The sequence below is a fragment of the Macrotis lagotis genome, chromosome 4, assembly GCF_037893015.1.
Source record: "Macrotis lagotis isolate mMagLag1 chromosome 4, bilby.v1.9.chrom.fasta, whole genome shotgun sequence".
Taxonomy (NCBI): Eukaryota; Metazoa; Chordata; class Mammalia; order Peramelemorphia; family Peramelidae; genus Macrotis; species Macrotis lagotis.
Window position 1 is genome coordinate 204,872,403 of NC_133661.1, and position 21,640 is coordinate 204,894,042.

At 40.6% G+C, this 21,640-nt stretch overlaps 1 protein-coding gene across 5 annotated transcripts in view; it reads right to left on the reverse strand.

Moving 5' to 3' along the window:
• Nucleotides 1–419: 419 nt before the first annotated feature.
• Nucleotides 420–21,640, reverse strand: part of FRMD5 (FERM domain containing 5) — a 415,376-nt gene continuing 394,155 nt past the window's right edge. Inside the window, exons 11-16 of one of the 5 annotated variants that reach the window (XM_074235277.1) lie at nt 17,858–17,932; nt 17,397–17,465; nt 15,814–15,920; nt 4,229–4,572; nt 3,267–3,323; nt 420–2,930 (exon numbers count right to left, since the gene is read on the reverse strand). In XM_074235277.1, coding sequence (XP_074091378.1) covers nt 3,309–3,323; nt 4,229–4,572; nt 15,814–15,920; nt 17,397–17,465; nt 17,858–17,932 — 610 coding nt within the window. In that variant the 3' untranslated portion in view covers nt 420–2,930; nt 3,267–3,308. Of the gene's footprint in view, nt 4,573–15,813; nt 15,921–17,396; nt 17,466–17,857; nt 17,933–21,640 lie in introns of all 5 variants that reach the window. The other 4 variants (XR_012478133.1, XM_074235278.1, XM_074235276.1 and 1 more) reach the window with 4 other exon arrangements.

The following is a 21,640-nucleotide window of genomic DNA, read 5'->3' on the forward strand; positions in this document are numbered from 1 at the left end:
ATTTTTAAAAAGACTTAACAGAAAAAGTCTGACAGATGCAAGGTGTCTTCACCCCTCAAAGTTGGGAGAAGATTTCTGGAATTTATTTTTGTTGGGAGTTTTTTCTATTTAGAACCATTGGAGAATGTTAGACTGTGTAATTGCAGATTTGTTTCTGGTGGCTAGTTTGTGTCCAGGATTATTAGTATTAAAAGAGAGCTTTATGTAACTTTTTTTTTTAGTTTTTTTTTGCAAGGCAAATGGGGTTAAGTGGCTTGCCCAAGGCCACACAGCTAGGTAATTATTAAGTGTCTGAGACCGGATTTGAACTTAGGTATTCCTGACTCCAAGGCCGGTGCTTTATCCACTACGCCACCTAGCCGCCCCAGCTTTATATAACTTTGCAGCTTTATACAACCAAGTCTCCTTTCCCTTTTTGCCCTTCTTGAGATTTGCTTCTTTGGTTCCCTCATTTAAAAATACCTAAGAATCAAATGGAACAGCACATCTTGCTAAGACTCAGCTGCTGTATGTATTCGTTAAAACGACATAGACAGGGTTATCAAGGGGAATGCTAAGTTGTCAGCCTGTTTTAGACTGGAAAAGGTTCTAGAAATCATTTGATTTGATCTCATCCTTATAAAGACGAAATTGAGACCCAAGGAAGTTGACTTGCCATAGCAGGTAATAGTACAGCTGAAATTTGAAACTAGTTTCTTCAACTCTTATTCTGGGGCTTTCTTTTTTAACTCCCCCTCCTTGTAATTATTCATCTGAATCCCAATCATCATCTCAAAATACTGCCAAATACTTGTGGCTTTCACTGGATTCTAGGTGGAATGACATTTTCTCCCATTTACTCATTCCAATTAATATCATTTACAGTCTTAGTGCTTTCCCTGTGCTTTTTATTACTCTCTAAACACTGCTGGAAGCAATGGAGAGAAAGAGGGTATTTTCTTGGTTCGTATAAAATTGTATGTTCATTTTGATCTCAGTCGTAACCAGGTATCATCAGAGTATAAGATGCTCTTTCTCCTGAATTCTAATAGCTGTTGCCAGACAGGGCCATAAGATAAGCTATGGGGTGAGAGAGGGGATTTACAGTTAAGAAAGAAGATAAATGATTTTTGACTACATTGTTATCAGACCTGCTGGAAATTTAAAGTGAAACAAAAATTAAAAAAAAGAAGCAAATCCACTCATTTTCCATGATATTTAAATATTTATTTAACTTTAAAAATAATCTTCATGGCACCAGTGATTTTACTGATAACTACATACTACAGATGTAGAAAAAAGTACATCAGTTGAAGGAAAATGTAACTTGGAAGATTTGGCACATGAAAGGTTAACATCTATTTTTATGAAACTAAGGAATTCACATTTGCTATGGTTTAACCTTCTACTGCTTAAAGATGCATCACACTATTCTTTATTAAGAGTTTTGTTTCCTCTGATGAACAAAGCTCTGAAAACCAATGCTTTTCCTATAATGAGATAAAACTAATTGGAAGAGGAAATTGAGACCTTGTGGAACACATAATAAAACTGAGTTTAAAAACATGACTAATCCTAAAGTGTGGGAGAGACACCATATAACATTAATGAATGACAAAGGAGGTTTGTTTTTCAGTCAATTTCAAAAGAAAATGTGAGGAAAAATTTCCACAGTTTCTGGGTTAAATTGTTTTTTTAAAAAAAAAACAGTTCAATGGACAAAAATTTCACAGTTGGAAGTGGTGTAGCACTATCATACCATTAGGACTCTAGACACAACACATTAAAAAATGAAATACTGCATCTTTAATGTGTAATGACAATGATCTGGTTTGAGACTATTCACTTGCTGCATAGAAACACCATGTTACTACAGGCTGAGGTAGGAACACTACACTAAAATTTAATCTATGTTGCATAAGACAGTAGATACCCATGTTAAAATCCACGCTCTAGCTCCTGGCAGCCTCTTCTCACATTGTCTACCTTTCATTTCTAGTCCTATGCTAAAAGCTTTCTTACAAATGGCAGCGACTCAATTTGAAGTGACATCAAACTTTTATTCAGTGACCCATTATTTTTCTCCCAACATTCTTGCTCTGTTTGCCACTGTCCTGAGGTCACTGCTAAAAAGGGTGTTGCTGGCAGGTAAGCTCAGGACCATCCATAATACCAGATCATCCTGTTCTTTTGGGTTCAGGCAACTTTGTCTCTAGCATGGAAGTATGGTACTCACAGAGTATGAGGTTTACCAAAGGGATATGTGGTTACAAGTATCTTAATATCTCCTGCCCCTACCCTGTATTTGGATCTGCTAGCCTAATGGCAGGCCATTTTTAATGTTATAGATTAAAAAAAGCATCTTTCATTAAAAACAATAAAATGGTATTAAAAAAAACTTGTGCAACAGCCTTGAGTTCTATTAAAATCCAATTTCATCATTTCATTTGCTGGTTTGGCTGATTGTGCAGCTACTGAGGGAAGATCAAACTTGAGAACTGCTCATTCTGCTCCACCTCTAGGGGTAAAACAGCTGTCGTCTGAAATCTGTCTCAGGAACACAGCCCTAAGAGTCCTCCTTAATAAGGTTAGTTAGGCCTCATACAACTTAAAAATCTCTCCCTGAGATGAAAGCAAGATCTGGTGTCTTTCTGAACATATCCCTTCCCTGCATGTTCTTAGGCAGTTACTGCTGAGACTTCCCTCAGTGAGAGGATATTGGGCCTTCATTTTCCTGATGAAGAAGATGGCCTAAAAGGCTGAATTCCAGCATTGACTCCACATTATTAAGTCCAGTTCTTTTACCTTCTAGACTTAGAAATCCCCCTCGGCTGATGCTTCTGGCCTCCTCCATGGAAACTGATGTTGGAATTCTGTTTTTCTGGAAGCTTTTTCATCCTCAGGATCAATTTCTTCCTTGAACCATTTTGTAATCAGATTCTATTTGCTCACTCCACAAAGTAAAAAAAAAAAAAGATGATTAACAAAATGGCATTTGGTTCTTAAATTATATACTGTGATAGTGTCCTTTTCGGGTGGGCACAAAATACGTACCACTGAATCAAAGGTCTTTCATATCACTAAACTACCTATGCCTTTTGTCGAATTTCCTGAATGGGCAATCCTTGGCCAGTCACTTTATTTGCCTTTAGTGCTTTAATACCTCTGGACCAATAAAAAAAAGGCTTGAAGCTTGGGGGACGGGGGGGAATCTGCAGATGATTGAGTTCATGTAACAAGATACACCCTGGTGTGCACTAGGCTCTAGTCTAAGGGAACAGACTTACCCTACCCCTGCTGCTGCTGCTGCTGCTGTTGCGGTGGCCCCTTCAGATGCCCACACTCTGCTCAGATTTGAAAAAAGAAAAGGAAAAAAAAATCCAACTCAGATCAATTGATAAGGGGGTTGGTTTTGTGAACCAGCTTTCCAATCTATTGAAAGCAGATGTCTGTTAATGAAAAAGTCCTGTCTGGGAAGGAAGCCTGAGCAATTCCCCTTTTTGGAAACAGCTTCACCCCAAACACATTCCTCTGAGGCTGCCATGGCCAGTCAGTCCACTAGCACTCCGTAGCACCATTACAAAGACTCCTGCAGAATACAACAGTGCTAGTCCTTAACTAGTGTCCCATCTGCCGGGTGACACTAATGGAATAATCATTAGTTATAATAAAATAAATTCTTTTATTTGATACTTTCAAAATAATACACATCTATGAAAATCAAAATTCAAAATCAGAAATTATCCTGCAAACTGGAAAGATGAAAAACAGAACCGCAGAGTCTTTCTTGAAAGAACTTCGGAAGAAAGTAAGTTTCCCCAGTTTTATTTAGGCAGGACTCAAGCCTATCCCTTTCTTCTCCCGGGAAACAACCCTCCTAGGCTGCAGTGTACTTGGAGTCATGAGAGGAGGACTTATATGTGCCGATGGTTCCGCGATGGGTCCCATTGCTGGGAACGAGTAGCAGGTATCTCCTCGGTCCACCTGGCTAGTTAGTGAGAGGAGTCATACCTTCTCAGGTGTCAATGAGCAGGCTCACGACTGAGCGGATTTTGCAGGCAAACCATCGCCTGAGGGGATAAAAGTATTGATAATGGAACTGTTCAAATTCAGGGGTCTGGCGGATATCACGGAAAAAGGCAATGTCAAGGTCAGACTCGGTAAGGATGATCAGGAGAAGGAGCAAAACAAAGAGGAGTCCCACAGTCACAAGGAGCAAACGGAGGACACTTAAAACAAACTTATTCACCTGTTCTGCCTCTGGCCCGTTGTGGCCTTGACAGAGGGCCTTCAGCTCACCCCCTAGGGCCTCCACTTCAGCTGTGGTTGGGGTGTTGGCTTCCGATTCCTTCTCCTCTTCAATGCTGCAAGGGGCCCCGTTGATCTGCCTTGAGAGCAGCATCAGCTCCAGGCTGTGTTCTGCCACAGGGGTGGGCAGCACACTATCTGCCGGACTGTAGGCCTCATCCGCTATCACTGCCACCCGCTCGCTACTGTCTGCCCGGCCACTCCGAACATGAGGCAGGAAGGTATCACAATGGGAGGTTGATCGAACTGGGGTTGAGTGGGCACTGTCCCGAAGGGATTCTAGACCTAAGGGCAAGAAGAACATGGAGAACAAGGAGTCATTCCTGTGAGAGGCGTATTGGGTTAGTGGCTGAAAAATAGAACTCAATTTTGTGCTTTTTTAGAGGTCCTTGGATGTAGTGATCCTAAATGGGAAAGAAAACCCCAGAACATCAGCTTATTTAGAGATGTAAAAGAACTCTTTTCACCTCAAAGAGACCAGCTTCAAGGCTACTTCATTCTTTACTTCTGATTCAAGATTAACTTAATTAATGGTCATAAAATAGGAAGCATCAGGGATTTCCTGAAATGTCACCTTTTGAAAAATAAATCTAGGGAGCTTAAGGCAGGAAGGTCTTCATACCTTAGGTTGTGACTTTGGGGAATAGGATTGAAAAAGGAGGTATTATGTAAAGAAGTGACCCACTCAAACTTTTTCTGAGTATAGAACTAAAAGAATATGACTCTGTCACTAATAAATGTAATAAGGATAGCTCACATTTCTGAACTCCCTAAAGCTTTAATATGTACTTTCTTCCACAACATTCCTGAAAAGCTTACCTACAATGGACTGTCCCCTTTGGGTCTTTTGTTAAGCTAACCATCCTAGGTTTTGTGGGAATGTAATCTTAAAACTATAGTTTATGAACCCCCATCTATATATTTTGCTTGTTTTGAGCCAGCCAAAGGACACAATCAGCTCAAAGCAAAGTCATACTCTGAACTGGCATACTCAGGACAGCAGCAACAACCCCTTGTTCATGGGAATAGTGGATACTCATGGACCCCCTTTTACAGATAAGGAAGCTGACAGAGCGGTTACCACACCAAACAAATCAGCTCACCATTCCCTGATGGAACAAGTGGTCTATTGCTGTGCAAGTTCTGCATATTCTCTTTTCATTCTTTATGGCACAAGGATAAATGACCTGTTCATGAGCCACAGCATTCTAGCATTTGGGAGTCTTGGCTAGCTAGTATTCAGTCTAATAGCAGGGAATCATTAGACTCCAAAGCTCCTGATGATGTTTGTCCTTCATTCTCAAAGAAGACCATCACATCAGGGCGGTGATGCTATGAAAGCATGTGAATTGGATTTGAGAGAGGGTTTGCTGAGCTAAGTCACCAGCCTCACTTGCTTGTTCAGAGCCATCTGGATCCAGAGGCCAGATATGAATCAGGATCACTGGAGATAACCCTGGATGTGAGGCAATCAGGCTTACATGACTTGCCCAAGGTCACACAGCTAATAAATTTCAAGTGTTTGAGGCTGGAATCGAACCCCTGTCCTCCTGCCTCCAAGGTCAGTGCTCTATCCATTGTACCACCTAGCTACCCCTCCAAAGCTGGTACTATTAAGGATATACATACATATATATACTGGACAGATGCAAATACTAAATATTTTGTAATAGCTCCTACATCTGTTCATTTATTCAATCAAAAATAAACATTGAGTGCCTGTTATGTGATGGTATATAAAAAGTCAAAAACTCTCTGTCCTTAAAGAACTTTAATAGGAAAGAATGTGCAGACATATCAACAAAGCAAGCTTTATACAGGATAAATATGAAATAATTAACAAAGGAAAAACACTGTAATAGGAGGTGGTATTTTAGTTGGGATATAAAGAAAGTCAGGGAGGTAGATCAATAGTTGGAGCAGAGGAGGGAGAACTTTCCAGGAATTAAGTGTTGTCCTTTTCGGATGGGCACAGAATACAACAGTGCTAGTCCTTAATTAGTCTCATCTGCTGGGTGACACTAATGGAATAATCATTAGTTATAATAAATTCTTTTATTTGATACTTTCAAAATAATACACATCTATGAAAATCAGCCAGAGAAAATAAAGTCAACAGGGGCAGCTAAGTGGCGCAGTGGATAGAGCACCGGCCCTGGAGTCAGGAGTACCTGAGTTCAAATCCAGTCTCAGACACTTAATAATTACCTAGTTGTGTGGCCTTGGGCAAGTCACTTAACCCTGTTTACCTTGCCAAAAAAACCATGAAAAAAAAACACCATCACCTATCTCTTATACTTTATGTTTTTTCCTTAAGGATATGATTTCTCTCTCATCACATTCAATTTGGATCAGTGTACATCATGGAAACAATGTAAAGACTGACAAATTGCTTTCTGTGGGGGGTGTGGGGAGGGAAGTAAGATTGGGGGAAAAATTGTAAAACTCAAAATAAATAAAATCTTTAATTAAAAAAAAACACCTAAAAAAATAAAGTCAATAGATGGAATGTCTTATTCATGAAGCCAAATGTTGCTGAATCAAAGAATACATGTTGGTGAATAAAGTTTAAGAAAACTGCTAAGGTAGAAGGGAGACTATACAATGGGGGATATTCAGAGAGATGTGTTGAAGCAAACTTTTTTCCCCTATTTCCTAAGAAAGAAATGTCCTCCAGACACTTAATAATTACCTAGCTGTGTGGCCTTGGGCAAGCCACTTAACCCCAATGCCTTGCAAAAAAAAAAAACTAAACAAAAAAAAATGTCCTCAGCTGAACCCCTTAGACTCTGAGCTTGAAGGTGTCTACTTCCTTTACCAGGAAATGGGACATGAGTAAGCATCTATTGCCCTTTCCTGGTCCCTCTAATTCAATACATGTGAACCCAATGTGCATTAAACTGGGTACTCAGCACTATTATAGGAATGTAAAGATAATTTTTGCTCCATCCATATTGTTCCTGTGTCTCCACTTCCTTCTCCCCACCCCCAATTCTCTATAGGCTTCCAAAATGGCACTCTCGTTACCAAAGATGTCCTGATTGACAAATCTAATGGCTTTATCTTAATCCTCATCCTTCATGAAACTTTTTTTTGGTGTGGCTCCTCATTCTCCCTTGCTGGGTCTTCATCAAGGTAGGTCCACTTATCATGGATATGTCCCTCTATCCCATGTCCTCTTCTCTCTCTATGCTGTATCACTTGGTGATCCTATACTCCCATGGATTCAGCAATAATCTCTTTGCCTATGATATCCATCCCTAACCTCTTTGCTAACATCCATTCTTACATCTCCCATTGTCTATTGGACATCTCAAAATGGACATCTCAACAGGTCTAAAACTAAACTTAATATCTTTTCCCCAAAACCTTCCCCTCTTTCCAACTTCCCTGTTACTGTTGATGATAACACCAAACTCAATTTGTTGTCAAGGACTTTTGATTCTGCAACATCTCTCTAAGGTGCCCCCTTCTTTCCTCTGATACTGCATCCTGGTGCAAGCCCTCATCCCTTATACAGAGACCATTGCAGTAACTAACCTGCTAATGGATCTGCCTTCCTCAAGTCTCTCTGCTCTAATCTATCTGCCATTTGGCCTGTAGTGAACTCTAGTGGTTTCCTATTGCCTTCAGAATCAAATATAAAATTCTCTATTTGGCATTAAAGGCCCCTTATGACCTCACCCCTTTGTATCTTTCCAGTCGTTTTATACTTTACCCATTCTGTGACCTGGTAATATAGGCTGCCTAGTTAGGCTCCTGTTCTGATTCTAGGCATTTTCAATGACTGTCACAGATGCCTTTAATTCTCTCCCTCTTTTTTTTTTTAGGTTTTTTCAAGGCAATGGGGTTAAGTGGCTTGCCCTAGGCCACACAGCTAGGTAATTATTAAGTGTCCGAGACCAGATTTGAACCCAGGTAATCCTGACTCCAGGGCCAGTGCTTCATCCACTGCGCCACCTAGCTGCCCCTTCTCCCTCCTTCTTTTCTGGTTTCCTTCAAGTCCCAACTAAAATCCCATGTTTTATAGGAAACCTTTTTTGAACCCTCTTAATTCCAGTACCTTGCCTTCACTGATTCTTTTCAAGTTTAATCTGTACATGACTTATTTGTGCATTGCTGTTTGCATGCTGTCGTCACCATTAGATGTGAACTCCTTGAAGCCAGTGGCTATTTTTGTCTTTTGTATCCCCAGCTCTTAAAGCAAAAAGTCATATGGATTAATAAAACTAAAAAGTAAATACCACTCTTGGGGACTACTGTAGATTTAGACATTGGTTTAGGTGCATTCTAGGTTGAGCTCTGGTGAGACTACCAATAATCAACGATCTTATTTCATAAGGTAGTCTTAGACCTGGGTCTAGCCTAGCAGCTAGCTAAGGTGGAGAAGGGAAGTGACCCAGCTTACAACCTCATTTTACTGGGGACAGCTTAAGACTTGAATCCTTTGGTTATTGCCTTGGCTAGCAGAAAAGGGTCCAGGCAAAGACTCCCTTTAGGAATCAGGAACCTCCTAGAAATGCCAAGCTAGAAAGACCTTCACTCACCAAAGCCTTCCTAGAAGGGATCCAAACTCTTGTGTCTGGACCTGGAGTCATCTCAAAGAATGGTAGTTTCTATTAAGTTTAATTGGTCCATAGTTCTCTTTCTTCAGGACAATTTTTTCATTCTCTGTTGGACTGAGGAGTGGCTGTATATGTAGCCACACGAAGAGCTTTTGTTGAATCTGAGAAGACTGTTTCTAAAAGCTCTTGGTTAACCAGGTTTCGAGACAAAGAGAGGAGGGACAAGAGGAAAATGGATGGCCAAAAAGAAAGGGAGGCAATTAGGGCATGACCCTCTTGTCTCTCTTCTCACGTCCATGCTCTGGATATTAGTCTAAGGCTCCTTCTACACTTTATCACTGTTCTCTTTTTATTATATTCTATCAGCCTTCAACTTCTTAACTGATTTTTCACTAAACTATTTCGCATTTGCATGGTGTTTGTTGTTGTTCAGTCGTGTTCTACTCCTCATGACCCTCCCATACTGTCCTTGGGTTTTTCTTGGCAAAGATACTAGAGTGGTTTGCCATTTTCTTCTTCACTGGATTAAGGTAAACAGATGTTAAGTGACTTTCCCAGGGTCACAAAGCTTGTGTCTGAAGCTCTATTTGAAGGTGGGTCTCCCTGACTTCAGACCAATTGCTTTATCCAATGAACCACCTAGCTCCTTCCAGGGTAGCTGTTACACATCCCCAATTTACAGATAAGGAAAATGAAATTAATGAACTTTATTTAAGATCAGTCAAGTAGCTTATGACAGTGTTAGGACTACAACTCCAGTCTCTTGACATTCAGCTTCAGCTGGATGTATTGTTCTGCTTCATGCACTGTTCAGTGCCTGGGTTGTGTGTGTCAAATGAATCTAAATTCAGTGGGAGGTAACAGAGATGAACTCACCACTAGGCTAGTAGCCGACTGTCTTCAGTTAACTTTGAGAAATTGTCCTGAAATAATATGAAGGTAACAAGTCCCATCCAACAGCACCAGTCAGCCTGGGAGCTTCCTGACATGGAATGTTCATTTTACCCAGTACAATTTCCTTGTCTTGATTTGGCAAGCAAGGGTCGGGGTGGAGGCAGCAATGGATTCAGGCCCTAATGGCCTGAAGGTCACATACCATCAGCCCTCCCCCATTTCCCATGCTATCCAGCCCTTCATTTCTTTTCCCTTTCTCATCTCACGCCTCTTGAGTAGTACATAAGGTACCTGGCTGCAACTCTCAGACACCCTGGCACATTCCAGGCAATGTGCCCATGTCCTTACAAGGACAGTCCAGAGCTCTTCATGCTTCCACATCTTAACTAGCACCACTGATTAGCAGCCACTTCAGAAAAAGGCTTAGCTTGGTCCAAGAATGCTGGGGGAAGGGAACAGGGATTCATCATCCGAGTTCAAGCACAGAGGTCAAAGAACACCCAGTTCAAGTTCTATGATGGGCTGGCTTCTCTTTTTGCCAGGAATAATGTCACTGAGTCTGCCTAAGGTGAGCTGCACTGAGGGCCTTGTTTTTACCACCTCAGAAAAGACCTCGTTTGTTGTCAAATTCAGCATTATGAGGTGGGAAGGGGGAAAGGTGGAGGGTCTGGAAGGGAAGATAGACAAAGAGGAACCCGTGTTGGTTCAGCCTAGTTAAATCCAAGGTGCTGCTATGGGGACAGACCAAAAATGGTTCTATCTGTTATTACCTTGGTGGAGTTCCAGGTGACCCCCTGGGCCAGCAGTGGCCTTCACAGAGCTCCGAGGCACTCCCCCCAGGATCCTACCCCGCAGCCTGGGTCCCACTCTCAGGATCCGCACACTCATGGACCTCTGACAATGGTTAGTCATCCGGAACTGAACTGGAACTTTGGTCTGAATCTTTATCAGGCTCTTCACCATGTTGATCCTTGGGAGCTAGTTGATCACCACTTCAGCAGTGTAGTGCTTCTCTTGGATGGACTATGGGTCCATAGACAGGGAAGGGAGGGGAAGCCAGCAAGGAGTAGAGAGTTTTCAGTGAGCCCTGCTCCACAGCTCGACCGACATCACTGACTTCCACAGAACTTTGTTCAGGCAGGTGAGTCTTCAGTAAGCTGGCCTCCACCAGAGGCACTCGGAAGAGGGAACTAGCTTCTGTGGCTCCCAAGGGGACCTCCACCGCAATGACGGGAACAGGACTTGAGTTGTTTAGTTTGTATCGTCTTTAAAATATTCCAGATAAAAGCTGGCATGAGAACAGATTCCAGGCTGGTGCTTGGATTGGCTCAGACCAAGCTCGACCCATGCGGATGAGTTCTCTGGACACTTGCATGCCTCTGCTCTGTCAGCTAGGTTTCTATACACACTCTGAGTATGTCTGGTAACTGTCGCCTGGAGTGTGATGAGTTTTTTCCCCTGAGGATTTTGTATTGGGTTCCTTTTCACTTAAACTGTTAACACTTGCTGGAAGCTCTTTCCCTTTCTCTACAAATTTCCAACTTAACTGAGAATCATCTTGGGAGAATCAGACATATCAGCTACTCTACCAAGCTATCACCATTTATCCTGGGAAGGTCATGGAGCAGCTAAGCTGGGCAGAAAAAGGTAGAAGGCTTTATCCAGGTATGAGAGTGGTCCTACCCCCAGAGAAAGGGGATGCCTCATCTACATTCCTTTTTGGAGTCCTTGGCAGCCTAGTTGCATTGCAAGATGATGTCACCCCAGGTCGACCTTGCTGCTTGCAGTTGGATAAAGTTCCCTATCAGCAAAACAGAATTTATAGGTCCCTCCTTTTTTTTTTTCTCTTCCTAAACTTGAGATAAGTCACTTTTGAACTGCTGAAAATCTCAAACAAAGCACCGAATTCAGTTTTACAAGATCCATTATTAGCTCCTTGAGGTTTTAGCTGACGTTTGGTTCTTGAACCCATGATGAGATGCATCAATGATCTTTTCTTTGTGGTTGTCATACATCCTCCCCTTTTACCTCTCCACAATATAAGGAAAAGCAATTACATTCCTTGGGCAGAATTCCAGAGGTGAAGTTTACCTGCAGAGATTCTGTTTCCAAAGAACTCCTGGAAATAAACCTTTCCATAGGCTTACCTCCCACCCCTTTTATTTTTTGGTAGGCAATGGGGTTAAATGACTTGCCCCAGGTCCCACAGCTACTAAGTATCAAGTATCTGACTCCAGGGACAGTACTATATCCATGGCACCATCAGCTGCCCCCAAAGGCTTACTTTTTTACTGTAGGTACTTAGCCACTTAAAAGCCAAAATCTTTTCCATTTCTAGAAAAAGGAAGTGAGTGTCTACCCAGATTTTGCCTGACCTTTCTTCTTTCTTCTTAGTCTATTTGCCAGGACCCTGAACCAGCTCCCTTTTATTGTCTGTCAGCTTTAAAGCTTTGTGTTCCCACAACTATTTCAGGCCTTCAGCAATTCTGGGCTTCTGTTTTTAAGAATTTGTAACATGGGGGCAGCTAGGTGGTGCAGAAGTTTTTGGTCTAATATGGATGAAGAACCATTTTTCTTTAACTACCAATTCTAAAACAATCTCCATACTGAAATCTTTGTGTCATATTTACTGGGGTCTTTTTTGGCTTTTGTTGAGGCTATTGGAGTTAACTGTGTTGCCCAGGGCACATAGCTAGTAAGTGTCCGAGACTGAATGAACCCTAGTCCTCCTTATTCCATCATTGTGACCAAGGACCTAACTACATTCTAAGAGGAAATTGGGTACAATTTTTTTTAAGTTTTTGCAAGGCAATGGGTTTAAGTGGCTTGCCCAAGGCCACACATCTAGGTAATTATTAAGTGTCTGAGGCCAGATTTGAACTCAGGTACTCCTGACTCCAGGGCTGGTGCTCTATCCAATGTGCCACCTGGCCACCCCTTGGGTACAAATTTAAGAAAAAAACTCAGGTTCTAGGAAATAGATATAATTTGGTGGTCATATAATTTGAATTTATACTAAATATTTTCATACTTTATTTTTAATGTCTAATAATATGTATTCAAATACATGTGGTCATTTTGGTAAGGCAAAATTCACATTAATAAGGACCTAGCAGTACTATAAATAGTGAAAGAAAATGACCCATGTCAGAGAGATTTACAGTCAGGATGGATTCTGTTCCTTTGAATTTTCTCTACTTAAGCTGATATGCTTATAATTAGAGTAATCTAATCAATAAAATTAGCACTAGTAGGCTTATTCCCAAAAATGCACAGTATTTTTCTTCTACAGTACCCATAAAGTTATGTGTCCAGTTTCAAAGCTATCAGAGATAGTTTGACTGCCAAGCTGTTATAATCTCTCATTTACAGTTTGCAGTAGGTAGAGCTCATGTTATTATATCTGTTCACCCTCCCAGTATTCACAAGTTGTTGAATAATTTGGAAAGAAAATGCCTATCCAAGGTCCCAGCTTTGAATTTTTCAGTATTTGAATTTGAAATTTCAATATTTGAAATAATCTATCATTCCAAAAGGGCTACTTCATCCTGCTGAGATAGAATTCTTCTATTATGTAGCAGGTGATCTCTCTCTTTTTTTAAATAGTTTTTTCCCCCAATTATATTTAAGATAGTTTTTAACATGCATTTTTTTTAGGTTTTTGCAAGGCAATGGGGTTGAGTGGCTTGCCCAAGGCCACACAGCTAGGTAATTATTACGTGTCTGAGACCGGATTTGAACCCAGGTACTCCTGACTTCAGGGCCAGTGCTTTATCCACTGCGCCACCTAGCTGCCCCTCAACATGCATTTTTTTATAAGATTTTGAGTTACAGGGGCATCTAGGTGGCGCAGTGGATAGAGCACTAGCCCTGGAGTCAGGAAGATCTGAGTTCAAATCCGACCTCAGACACTTAAAAATGCCTAGTTGTGTGACCTTGGGCAAGTCACTCAACCCCATTGCCTTAAATAAATAAAATTAAAAAATAAAAAATGGAAGAACTTGAATTCCAGATTTTTCTTCCTCCCTTCCCTCCCCAAGAAAGCAATCTGATATAGTTTTACATTTGTAATCATGTTAAACATATTTTTACATTAGTCAAGTTGTTAAAGAAGAAGAAACAGAACAAAAGGAAAAACCATGAAAAAACAAAAAACAGTGAAAACAGTATGCTTCAATCTGCATTCAGACTCTATAGTTTTTTTCTCTAGATGTAGATGACATTTTCCATCATGAGTCTTTTGGAACTGTCTTGGATCATTGTATTGCTGAGAAGAACGCAGTCTATCATTGTTAATCATCACACAATGTTGTGGTTACTGTGTACAATGTTTTCCTAGAAGGTGATCTCTTAAGAGATGCTCTGGCTAAATAACTAATCATGTGACAAGCCTCTCCAATAGGCTGGGGCTCAGATCCCCATTATAATTCACAGCTCCCCACAAGGTCCACACCTGCCTGTTGGCTTGATAAAAGCTGCCAGAGCTTTGTTCCATCTCCGTAGAGAACCCAAGGGCACTTGTATGCCACAAAGAAGAGCATCTGGAGGATGGTCATGTCATGACAAATATTTGAAACATATAGTAGTAGTAGTAGTAGTAGTAGTAGTAGTAGTAGTACTCTCTGGGTCTTTCTCTACCACATCGTAACAGTCTTTTCACCCAGGAAGTTCTCAGCCCCCTTCACCCTGTGGACCCTTCCTCTGTTTGGTTGGTTCCTCTCAGAGTCTCCATTTCAAAGAAAGTGCCTGGGCCAGCCATGCCTTCATTCCTCTCTTCTGAGAACTCAAGGCCACTTGCATAACACAAAATGGAGGAGTTTTAATGGCATGACAAATGCTTGAAATATATAGCAGTAGTCCTCTCTGGACTACACTCATGCACCTTCTCCCTCCTCTTCTATTGCTCCACCCCAGTTTTTGAGCAAACTTTTATGTATCTCTTCTCTTAGTTGACTGTAAGCTCCTTTGGAGCAGTGTCTAGCACAGAGTGATTGCTTAATGAATCCTTGTTAACATCTAGAATTAAATAATGGCACCCATCATACAACTTCCACCAAAAGTGGAGGAGAGTGTCTTTTTCTCACTGGTAGTTCGCTTTCCTCTGAGGTGGCCACCATTTTTAGGATTCCCAGAAATGGAGCACACAGCCCTCTGTGATCACAGGGGGAGACAAGGCTGAAGCAGTGCTAGCTAGCTATTTTTGTTCTTGCTCTTTGAGTCCTTCCGATAGACTATTAAAAACCCACTGACATTCAAGGAGAATTTACCAAAGTTTACACCCCTGCCCTCAGCATGCAGGAGGAGCTGGGTTAGCAGCAGCCAACCAAGAAGAGTTAGAGTTAACCACCTAAAGTGTGTTACCCACCAGGAGACTATAGAGGTTTTGATCTTAGTTATCTGAAGAGCCAGTTCAATGAAGACCTAGACACACACACACACACTGAATGGATCCCAAAGCCAAATGTAGAAAAGCCTCATAGCTCTGGGCCTGGGCTTTGAACAACTGTTCCAAGGAGGGAAGGGAAAGAACACAATGCCCATTTCCCTGTTTATTCTATTTGGTTCCACAAGATGGGGAGGGAGGGAGGGAGGGAGAGAAAGGGAGAGAGAGAGAGAGACATACACACACACACACACACACACATATATGTATATATATATATACTGATTTTCTTCTTAGTTTGATACTCAAACCAATTTTCTCTGAGCCATGGGATGTCCTTAATGATTACATTCTCATTCCATGGCTTCTGATGGCATTTCTCCCATTTTCAGAAGTCTGAAGCTCAGAAACACCATACTCAGGTCTTAAAAGAGGAATCTCTACATGTTGATCAGCAAGTCTTATTTAAATCTGGAAGGCATTTAGAGATCATCAAGACCAACTGTCTACATTTTAAAGATGAAATCCAAGCACAGATTAAGCAACTTGCCCATAATCAAATAGCTAATAAGTGTTTGAGGTGGGATTTAAATTCTGGTCTTTCTCAACCCACCACATGTTGCCTCAATGATATGAACAATGAGTGACCCTTTATTTCTCTCCACCTCTCAAGGAGAACCTCACCTTCCATGATGGAGATATGAACAGCTCTTCGGCGGGTCCTGGGGACACTGCTCAATCTTGGTCCATGGGTGATGGAAGGGCAGCTCCGGCTGGGAACCATTCCAGCCCTAAGGATGGGGGGGGGGGGAGAAGATTGGGGCAAAGAGCCTATTAATTTAAAAGCAAAAGGGTAGATAGGAATTGTGAGGAGGGGTTTGGAAGACCAGAAAGCTGCTAGAATTCCCCGGCCTTATATGTCTTATTCTCTTTCACAGCACCTAGGCTTCTCTCTAGTTTCAGATTCTAGACAAATGCACAGTGAAAGACCCAAGTCTCCTTGTACCCAATCTTTCTCTGGTCACACAGACAAAAGGGGGAGTTTTGCAACAATTCAAGCCAAAGTTCATTGCAAGGCTAAAATAAACTTCATGTGTAAAGCTTTTCAGAATGTGGCCTTGTATTAGCTGTCCACTTTCACTGGATAGTATCCTCTCTGTATACATCTCATGACTTCTTTTGTTTTTTTTTTTGCATGCTTATCTCCTTATCTCCATCTTGTAGAGTTTCCCTTTCCTTTGAGACTGCAATTTGGGCACTATCTTCTGGTTGAAGCTTTTCCTGAGTCTTCAGTGAACAGAGTGCTTCCCAACTAGCTTATATTTAATTTCCATGTGTAGGTTTGTCTATGAACTTTATGTTGTATATATTTTAACATGTACATGTAAATTTACTGAAAGCAGGGAATGTTTTATTTGGTGTATTTATAACTCAGAGCCTGGCTTGGGAAGTATAATTAAAACCTGACTGTATAACTGATTGACTCCAGAGTAATTACAGAACACATAAAATTGTAACCTGGGCATCCTCAAATATCCCAGTGTGGTTTATAGGGTCTGCCTCCATGAATCTTTGTCCAATTGTGTAATCCACCCTGATTCACGGCCTCCCCAGTTAGAGAGAGCCAGGATGCAGCCTTTTCAAATGGCCTCACTAGAAAGATGGCACATCTTTTTTCTGGGTCTTGGAGAAACTGACCGGTCCTTTTTGAAGCACTCTGGCCCTGGCCCAGTTGTGTTAGAAAGCTGACCACCAGGAACATGGGCTTCTACAAGTTCTCTGAAAGAACATGCTCTTCTTCCACTAAGGCCAGTGCTCTGGGTTCATCCACTCTTGGCTCTCCTCTTGTCCATCCTATCCCATGACTTGAGACAAATCCTCTTACTCTAGATTCAATTTTCACCAAAGCACAGAGTGCATGAATGACTTCTCTCTAAGATTTCAGCACTTGTTGAATCCAGATCTTCACTGGGGGAAGCATACCATGGAGAGCTTTCCCTCTTCCAAGAAGACAGGAGATCTTAAGTCTCTGCAGGCACTCCCAAGTGTTCTATAATTGGTCTGAACCTACCCACTGCTCTCTGGGGGAATCTGCCTGGGTGAGTTCCAGATTCATCCTACTGGACTTCCTTGACTGTTTTCTACCAGGGACCTTTGTGGGGTGGCTGTGGGGAAGAGAAGATGCAGTACCCCAATGGTTTCTGCCTTGCCTCTGCAAAGTGCTAGCCTTTAGGAGTTAGCTCTGGGAGGTCCCCTGCTCCTCTTACCTGTGTATTTCTGGTGGCTCCCTTTTAATCTTGGCACTAGATTCCATCACTTCCTTTGCCACTCGGCCACTGAAAGTAATTTAAGAATGAAAACAGCAACAAGAACTGAAAAAATATGTAAGGACTGGGTCCAAAGATTTCCCATAGGATGAATGTGAGACAACCCACTCCTGTCCCCTTAATACCTGCCACTGACAGTAGTGTGGGCAAAGTGACTAGATAGAAGTGATAGGAAATATCTGGGATCCTAAGTCTTGATTGAGGGCTCAAGCAATGGAGTGAAACAAGAAAGAGTTGGGGGCCATTTGGAAACATAGGGACAGAATAATGAAGGGAAAAATGGAAATTTTCAGTAGAGTCTCTCATCATTCAGTTCAGAGGGCAAGGAACACCAAATGACTGCTCTCCAGAGAAGAGTCTGAAAAGAAGTCCATTAACTGCTACTTACTGTTGCTATTTACCTGTATCGGAACCGGCTCCCTTTGAAGAATAAATTGCTGCTGGATACGGTGCGGACCTGGCTTGACTTCTCCAACCTAGAGCAAGACAAAGTTCAGATTTCTGGAAATGATCTCAGTTTATGTTGAAGAGGCATCACCTTTTAAACTCTTTTCAAGGTCCATTTGAAGAAAATGCAATCTTCAAATATTTGGGAGCAGCATCCTCCAGACTATGAGCATAATCTTCAGTGTTTGTGTGTGTGTGTGTGTGTGTGTATTTATGTGTGTATATATGTGTATATATGCACATTTGCACATGTAGATGTATGTGTATTTACCTCTGTTGTGCCCAGGTTCAAGTACACATAAAAAACCTTTCCCTCATTCTCTCTTGTACAAGAGGAAGAACTATAACAATATCCAAAGGGAGGGAGGGGAGAGGCATGGAGGGAGAGAAGGGTGTGAGTTCCAGCCTGCCTTGGCATTTTTCTCTAGAACTGCCATGAATCTGTATAGGCCCGTATGGGCCAAGAATAATTTGTACTGGAGGAAATACTTGGTTTGGAGTCCAAGAACTTCAGGTCTATTCTACACCTGTGTAACTTTGGGGAAGACATTTTACCTTTTTCATACTCAGTTTCCTTATTTGTAAAATTAGGGGCTGAATGTGATCAGAAGTTTATGATCTTTTATTGTATTATGGACCCCTTTTCAGAAAAACACTTTTAAGTACATAAAATAAAAAAAAACATATGTAAGATTACAAAGGAAATCAATTATATAGGATGATCCCTGCTTGAGATGGATGGGAAAATGGTAATGGACAATGATGGGAAGGTAAAACTTCTCAATTCTTATTTTGCTTCTATTTTCTCTATCAAGGAAAACAATCACTGAATGAGGAACAGAACAAAAAATGCTAACAGGGAGTTGAAACACAAGATGGAGATGGGCCACAGGGCCTTCAATGAGTTCATGTAATCAAAGCCAGACAAATTTTATCCTGATACTGAAAGAACTGGCAGAGATAATTTGTTGGGCCTCTTATTTTTTGAAAAACTACAGTGAATGGAAAAGGTGTCCAGATATGGAAATGGGCAAACGCCACACAGTTTTTGAAATTAGATGATAGATTCTTTAAAATATAGGCCAGCAAGTTTAATTTTAATTTCTGGCAAAATTCTAGAATGTTATTACTAAAAGAATGGCTTGCAAGTATTCAGAAGGGGAAATAGATGTAGTATACTTGATTTCCATCAAAGCATTTGATAGAAGATAGATATTGGAATTGGTTGAATGACTGCACTCAAAGAGCAGTGATTAATAATTGATAATCTCTTGGAAGAAGGACTCTAGTGAAGTATCCCAAGGGTTTCCCCCTTGTATATATTCTGTTCAACACTTTTTGATGTTTAAATGGAGGCAAACGCTTCCATTACTGAATTTTCAGGAGCAAAGTTAAAAAGGATAACTATTATATTATAGGAATAATCCAAGATTGGATTGACAGGGCAGAATGATGGCCTGATTCAAAAAGAAAATTTAATAGTTATAAATGTAATGTTATACTACATTTAACTTCCAAAAATCAACTATACAAGTAAAGATTAAAGGCGAGAAGACAATAGTTCATTGTGAAAGAGGTTGGGTTTTTTGTTTTTTTTTTTGGTCTTGGAAGACCTTATATGAGCATAACCCATATTGGCTCAAAGGACCAATTTTATGGCACACTCTCTTCTCATTGGTGGAGAGTGATTTCTTAATCTCCAAGTCTGGATGCCTTAAATGACAGGCAAAGTTGGTGAGAATTGAAGAAAAAAAGAGATTCAGGGTCTTGAGGTTTTTAGTGTTGAAAAAAAAGACACACTACTTCAACTTCTCTTTAGGACTCTGGACGATGAAAGACTCTGGGAAGAAGCTGATATATGGATGAAATGGCAATTTTGATCATGTCCCCAGCTAACTACATTAGAGATTTTAGAGATCTGAGCTTTCCATTGATAGAACCAAGTTATCTTTTTCTTAAGGGGGGAGCTCATTCACATACTTAATATATATTTTTGTTTGTGTACTTTCTCTGATTTCTTTTTTTGCTACCAACAAATGGGTTTAATTGCTATGCTATGTGTGTTTACTGTTCAACTAGCATTTGGTGAAAATGGGTTAAAACCTTGGATATATAGTTCAGGGCCATCCTTTCCTATTAAGAAATAGCAATAAAGACATAGTTGGGACCCCAAAATAACTTCCCCTAAAGCAATATTTGAGGGAGCAGAGGTCTAAGTCTAATCTGGTTCCCCTTCTCTCTGAGAAGAGTAGAGTATCCAACCTCTGGTCCCAACTTCTTGCTTTCCCTTCTGGCAGGAATTAAAGTCTTTTTTGGAGAAAGGTGGAGGAGGAGATGCTAGAGACATCTATTCTTGCCTCCCTGAAAGTCATGTTTAGACAGATCCATGTGGGCACAAATAACTCACATGTGCAAAAACAAAATACAGTCAAGCTTCAACATTCATACTTAACTTTTACAACTTCAAACATTTCCATGACTTTATTGGTGACCTCATTTTTACTTTTGCATTAGCAGCCACATACATTTGTAACTATGTGCAGCAGAACAAAAAATGAGAGATGCGATAAGTGTTTTGTGGAGTGGCTGTCATCCTACTTGGCCCATCACTGGTCTTGTTCACCCCACCATCATAATGAGCTTCTTAGATGTTTGTTACATACTTTCATTGTTTTCCTTTAAAACTCGAGATTTTTATTCTAATTTTTCCCCCAAACCATGGTGCAAGTCCTTTGGACCCTTAAATCCAAGTGTGTAAGCCAGTGATGCAGCTAGTGACACATATGATGAAAACTGAATATTGTCTGAAATCAATAGCTTTTGATATAATTGATGAGATGTTTGCAAAAAAGGTCCAAGAATTCTAGAGAATTACGAATGAGAAAAATGATTTGCATGCTACTAATTTTATTTTGTGTACTACATTTTATGGGTAATTTAATAGTTACTATGTTAGGAAAAGTGTATAAGATTTTATGCTTTGCTATGAAGAATTACTTGAAGAAAGTATATTTTCAGCACTCTCAGTAAAAGATTACAGTTTTTGGTGGTCTTAAAAAATAACCCCCTACTTCCCATAGATTCAATGTATCATACTTGTGTTCTTTACTTTTGCACCTTTTTTGAGGATTGAGTGTAGAAATTTCACACCAACTCCCACATAAATCAACAGTGTGACATGAAAGCCAAAAAAAGTTAATGTAATCTTAGGTTCTATAAAGAGGGATACAGAATTCAGAGTGGAAGAGGTGACAGTCACTTTGTCAGAGACCATCTGTAGACATGGAACTCTTGACAGTTCACTCATCTGGGGCATATAATCAAGTCTGATTTAGTTTTCTGTGATAGCAGTTGCTCTTTTGAACATGATAAGCTGTAGAATATTGGAAGAAGTAGAGAATACAGCACTCTTTGGAGAACTTTGAGATTAATATCTATGGAAATTTGAATACTCAACCTGTTATGTGATCATGAGTTGAATATAACTCACTTGATCATAGAAAATTAAGAGTGCTAATCATAAACTGAGATAGGGTCATTTACAGAGAAGATCCAGAATGAAAACAAAAAGATAAGAGAGAGGAAAGATTTCAGAGTTGAATTAATGAGGTTATAAACTCTATGTATATTACTTGTTGTGGAGCAGGTAAATTAGGTAATGGGAGTAGGGAGTATTCCTTTACTGCTGCTTGTTGCTGAGAAAAAAATGAAAAGAGAAACAGAAGAATCCTCTATCA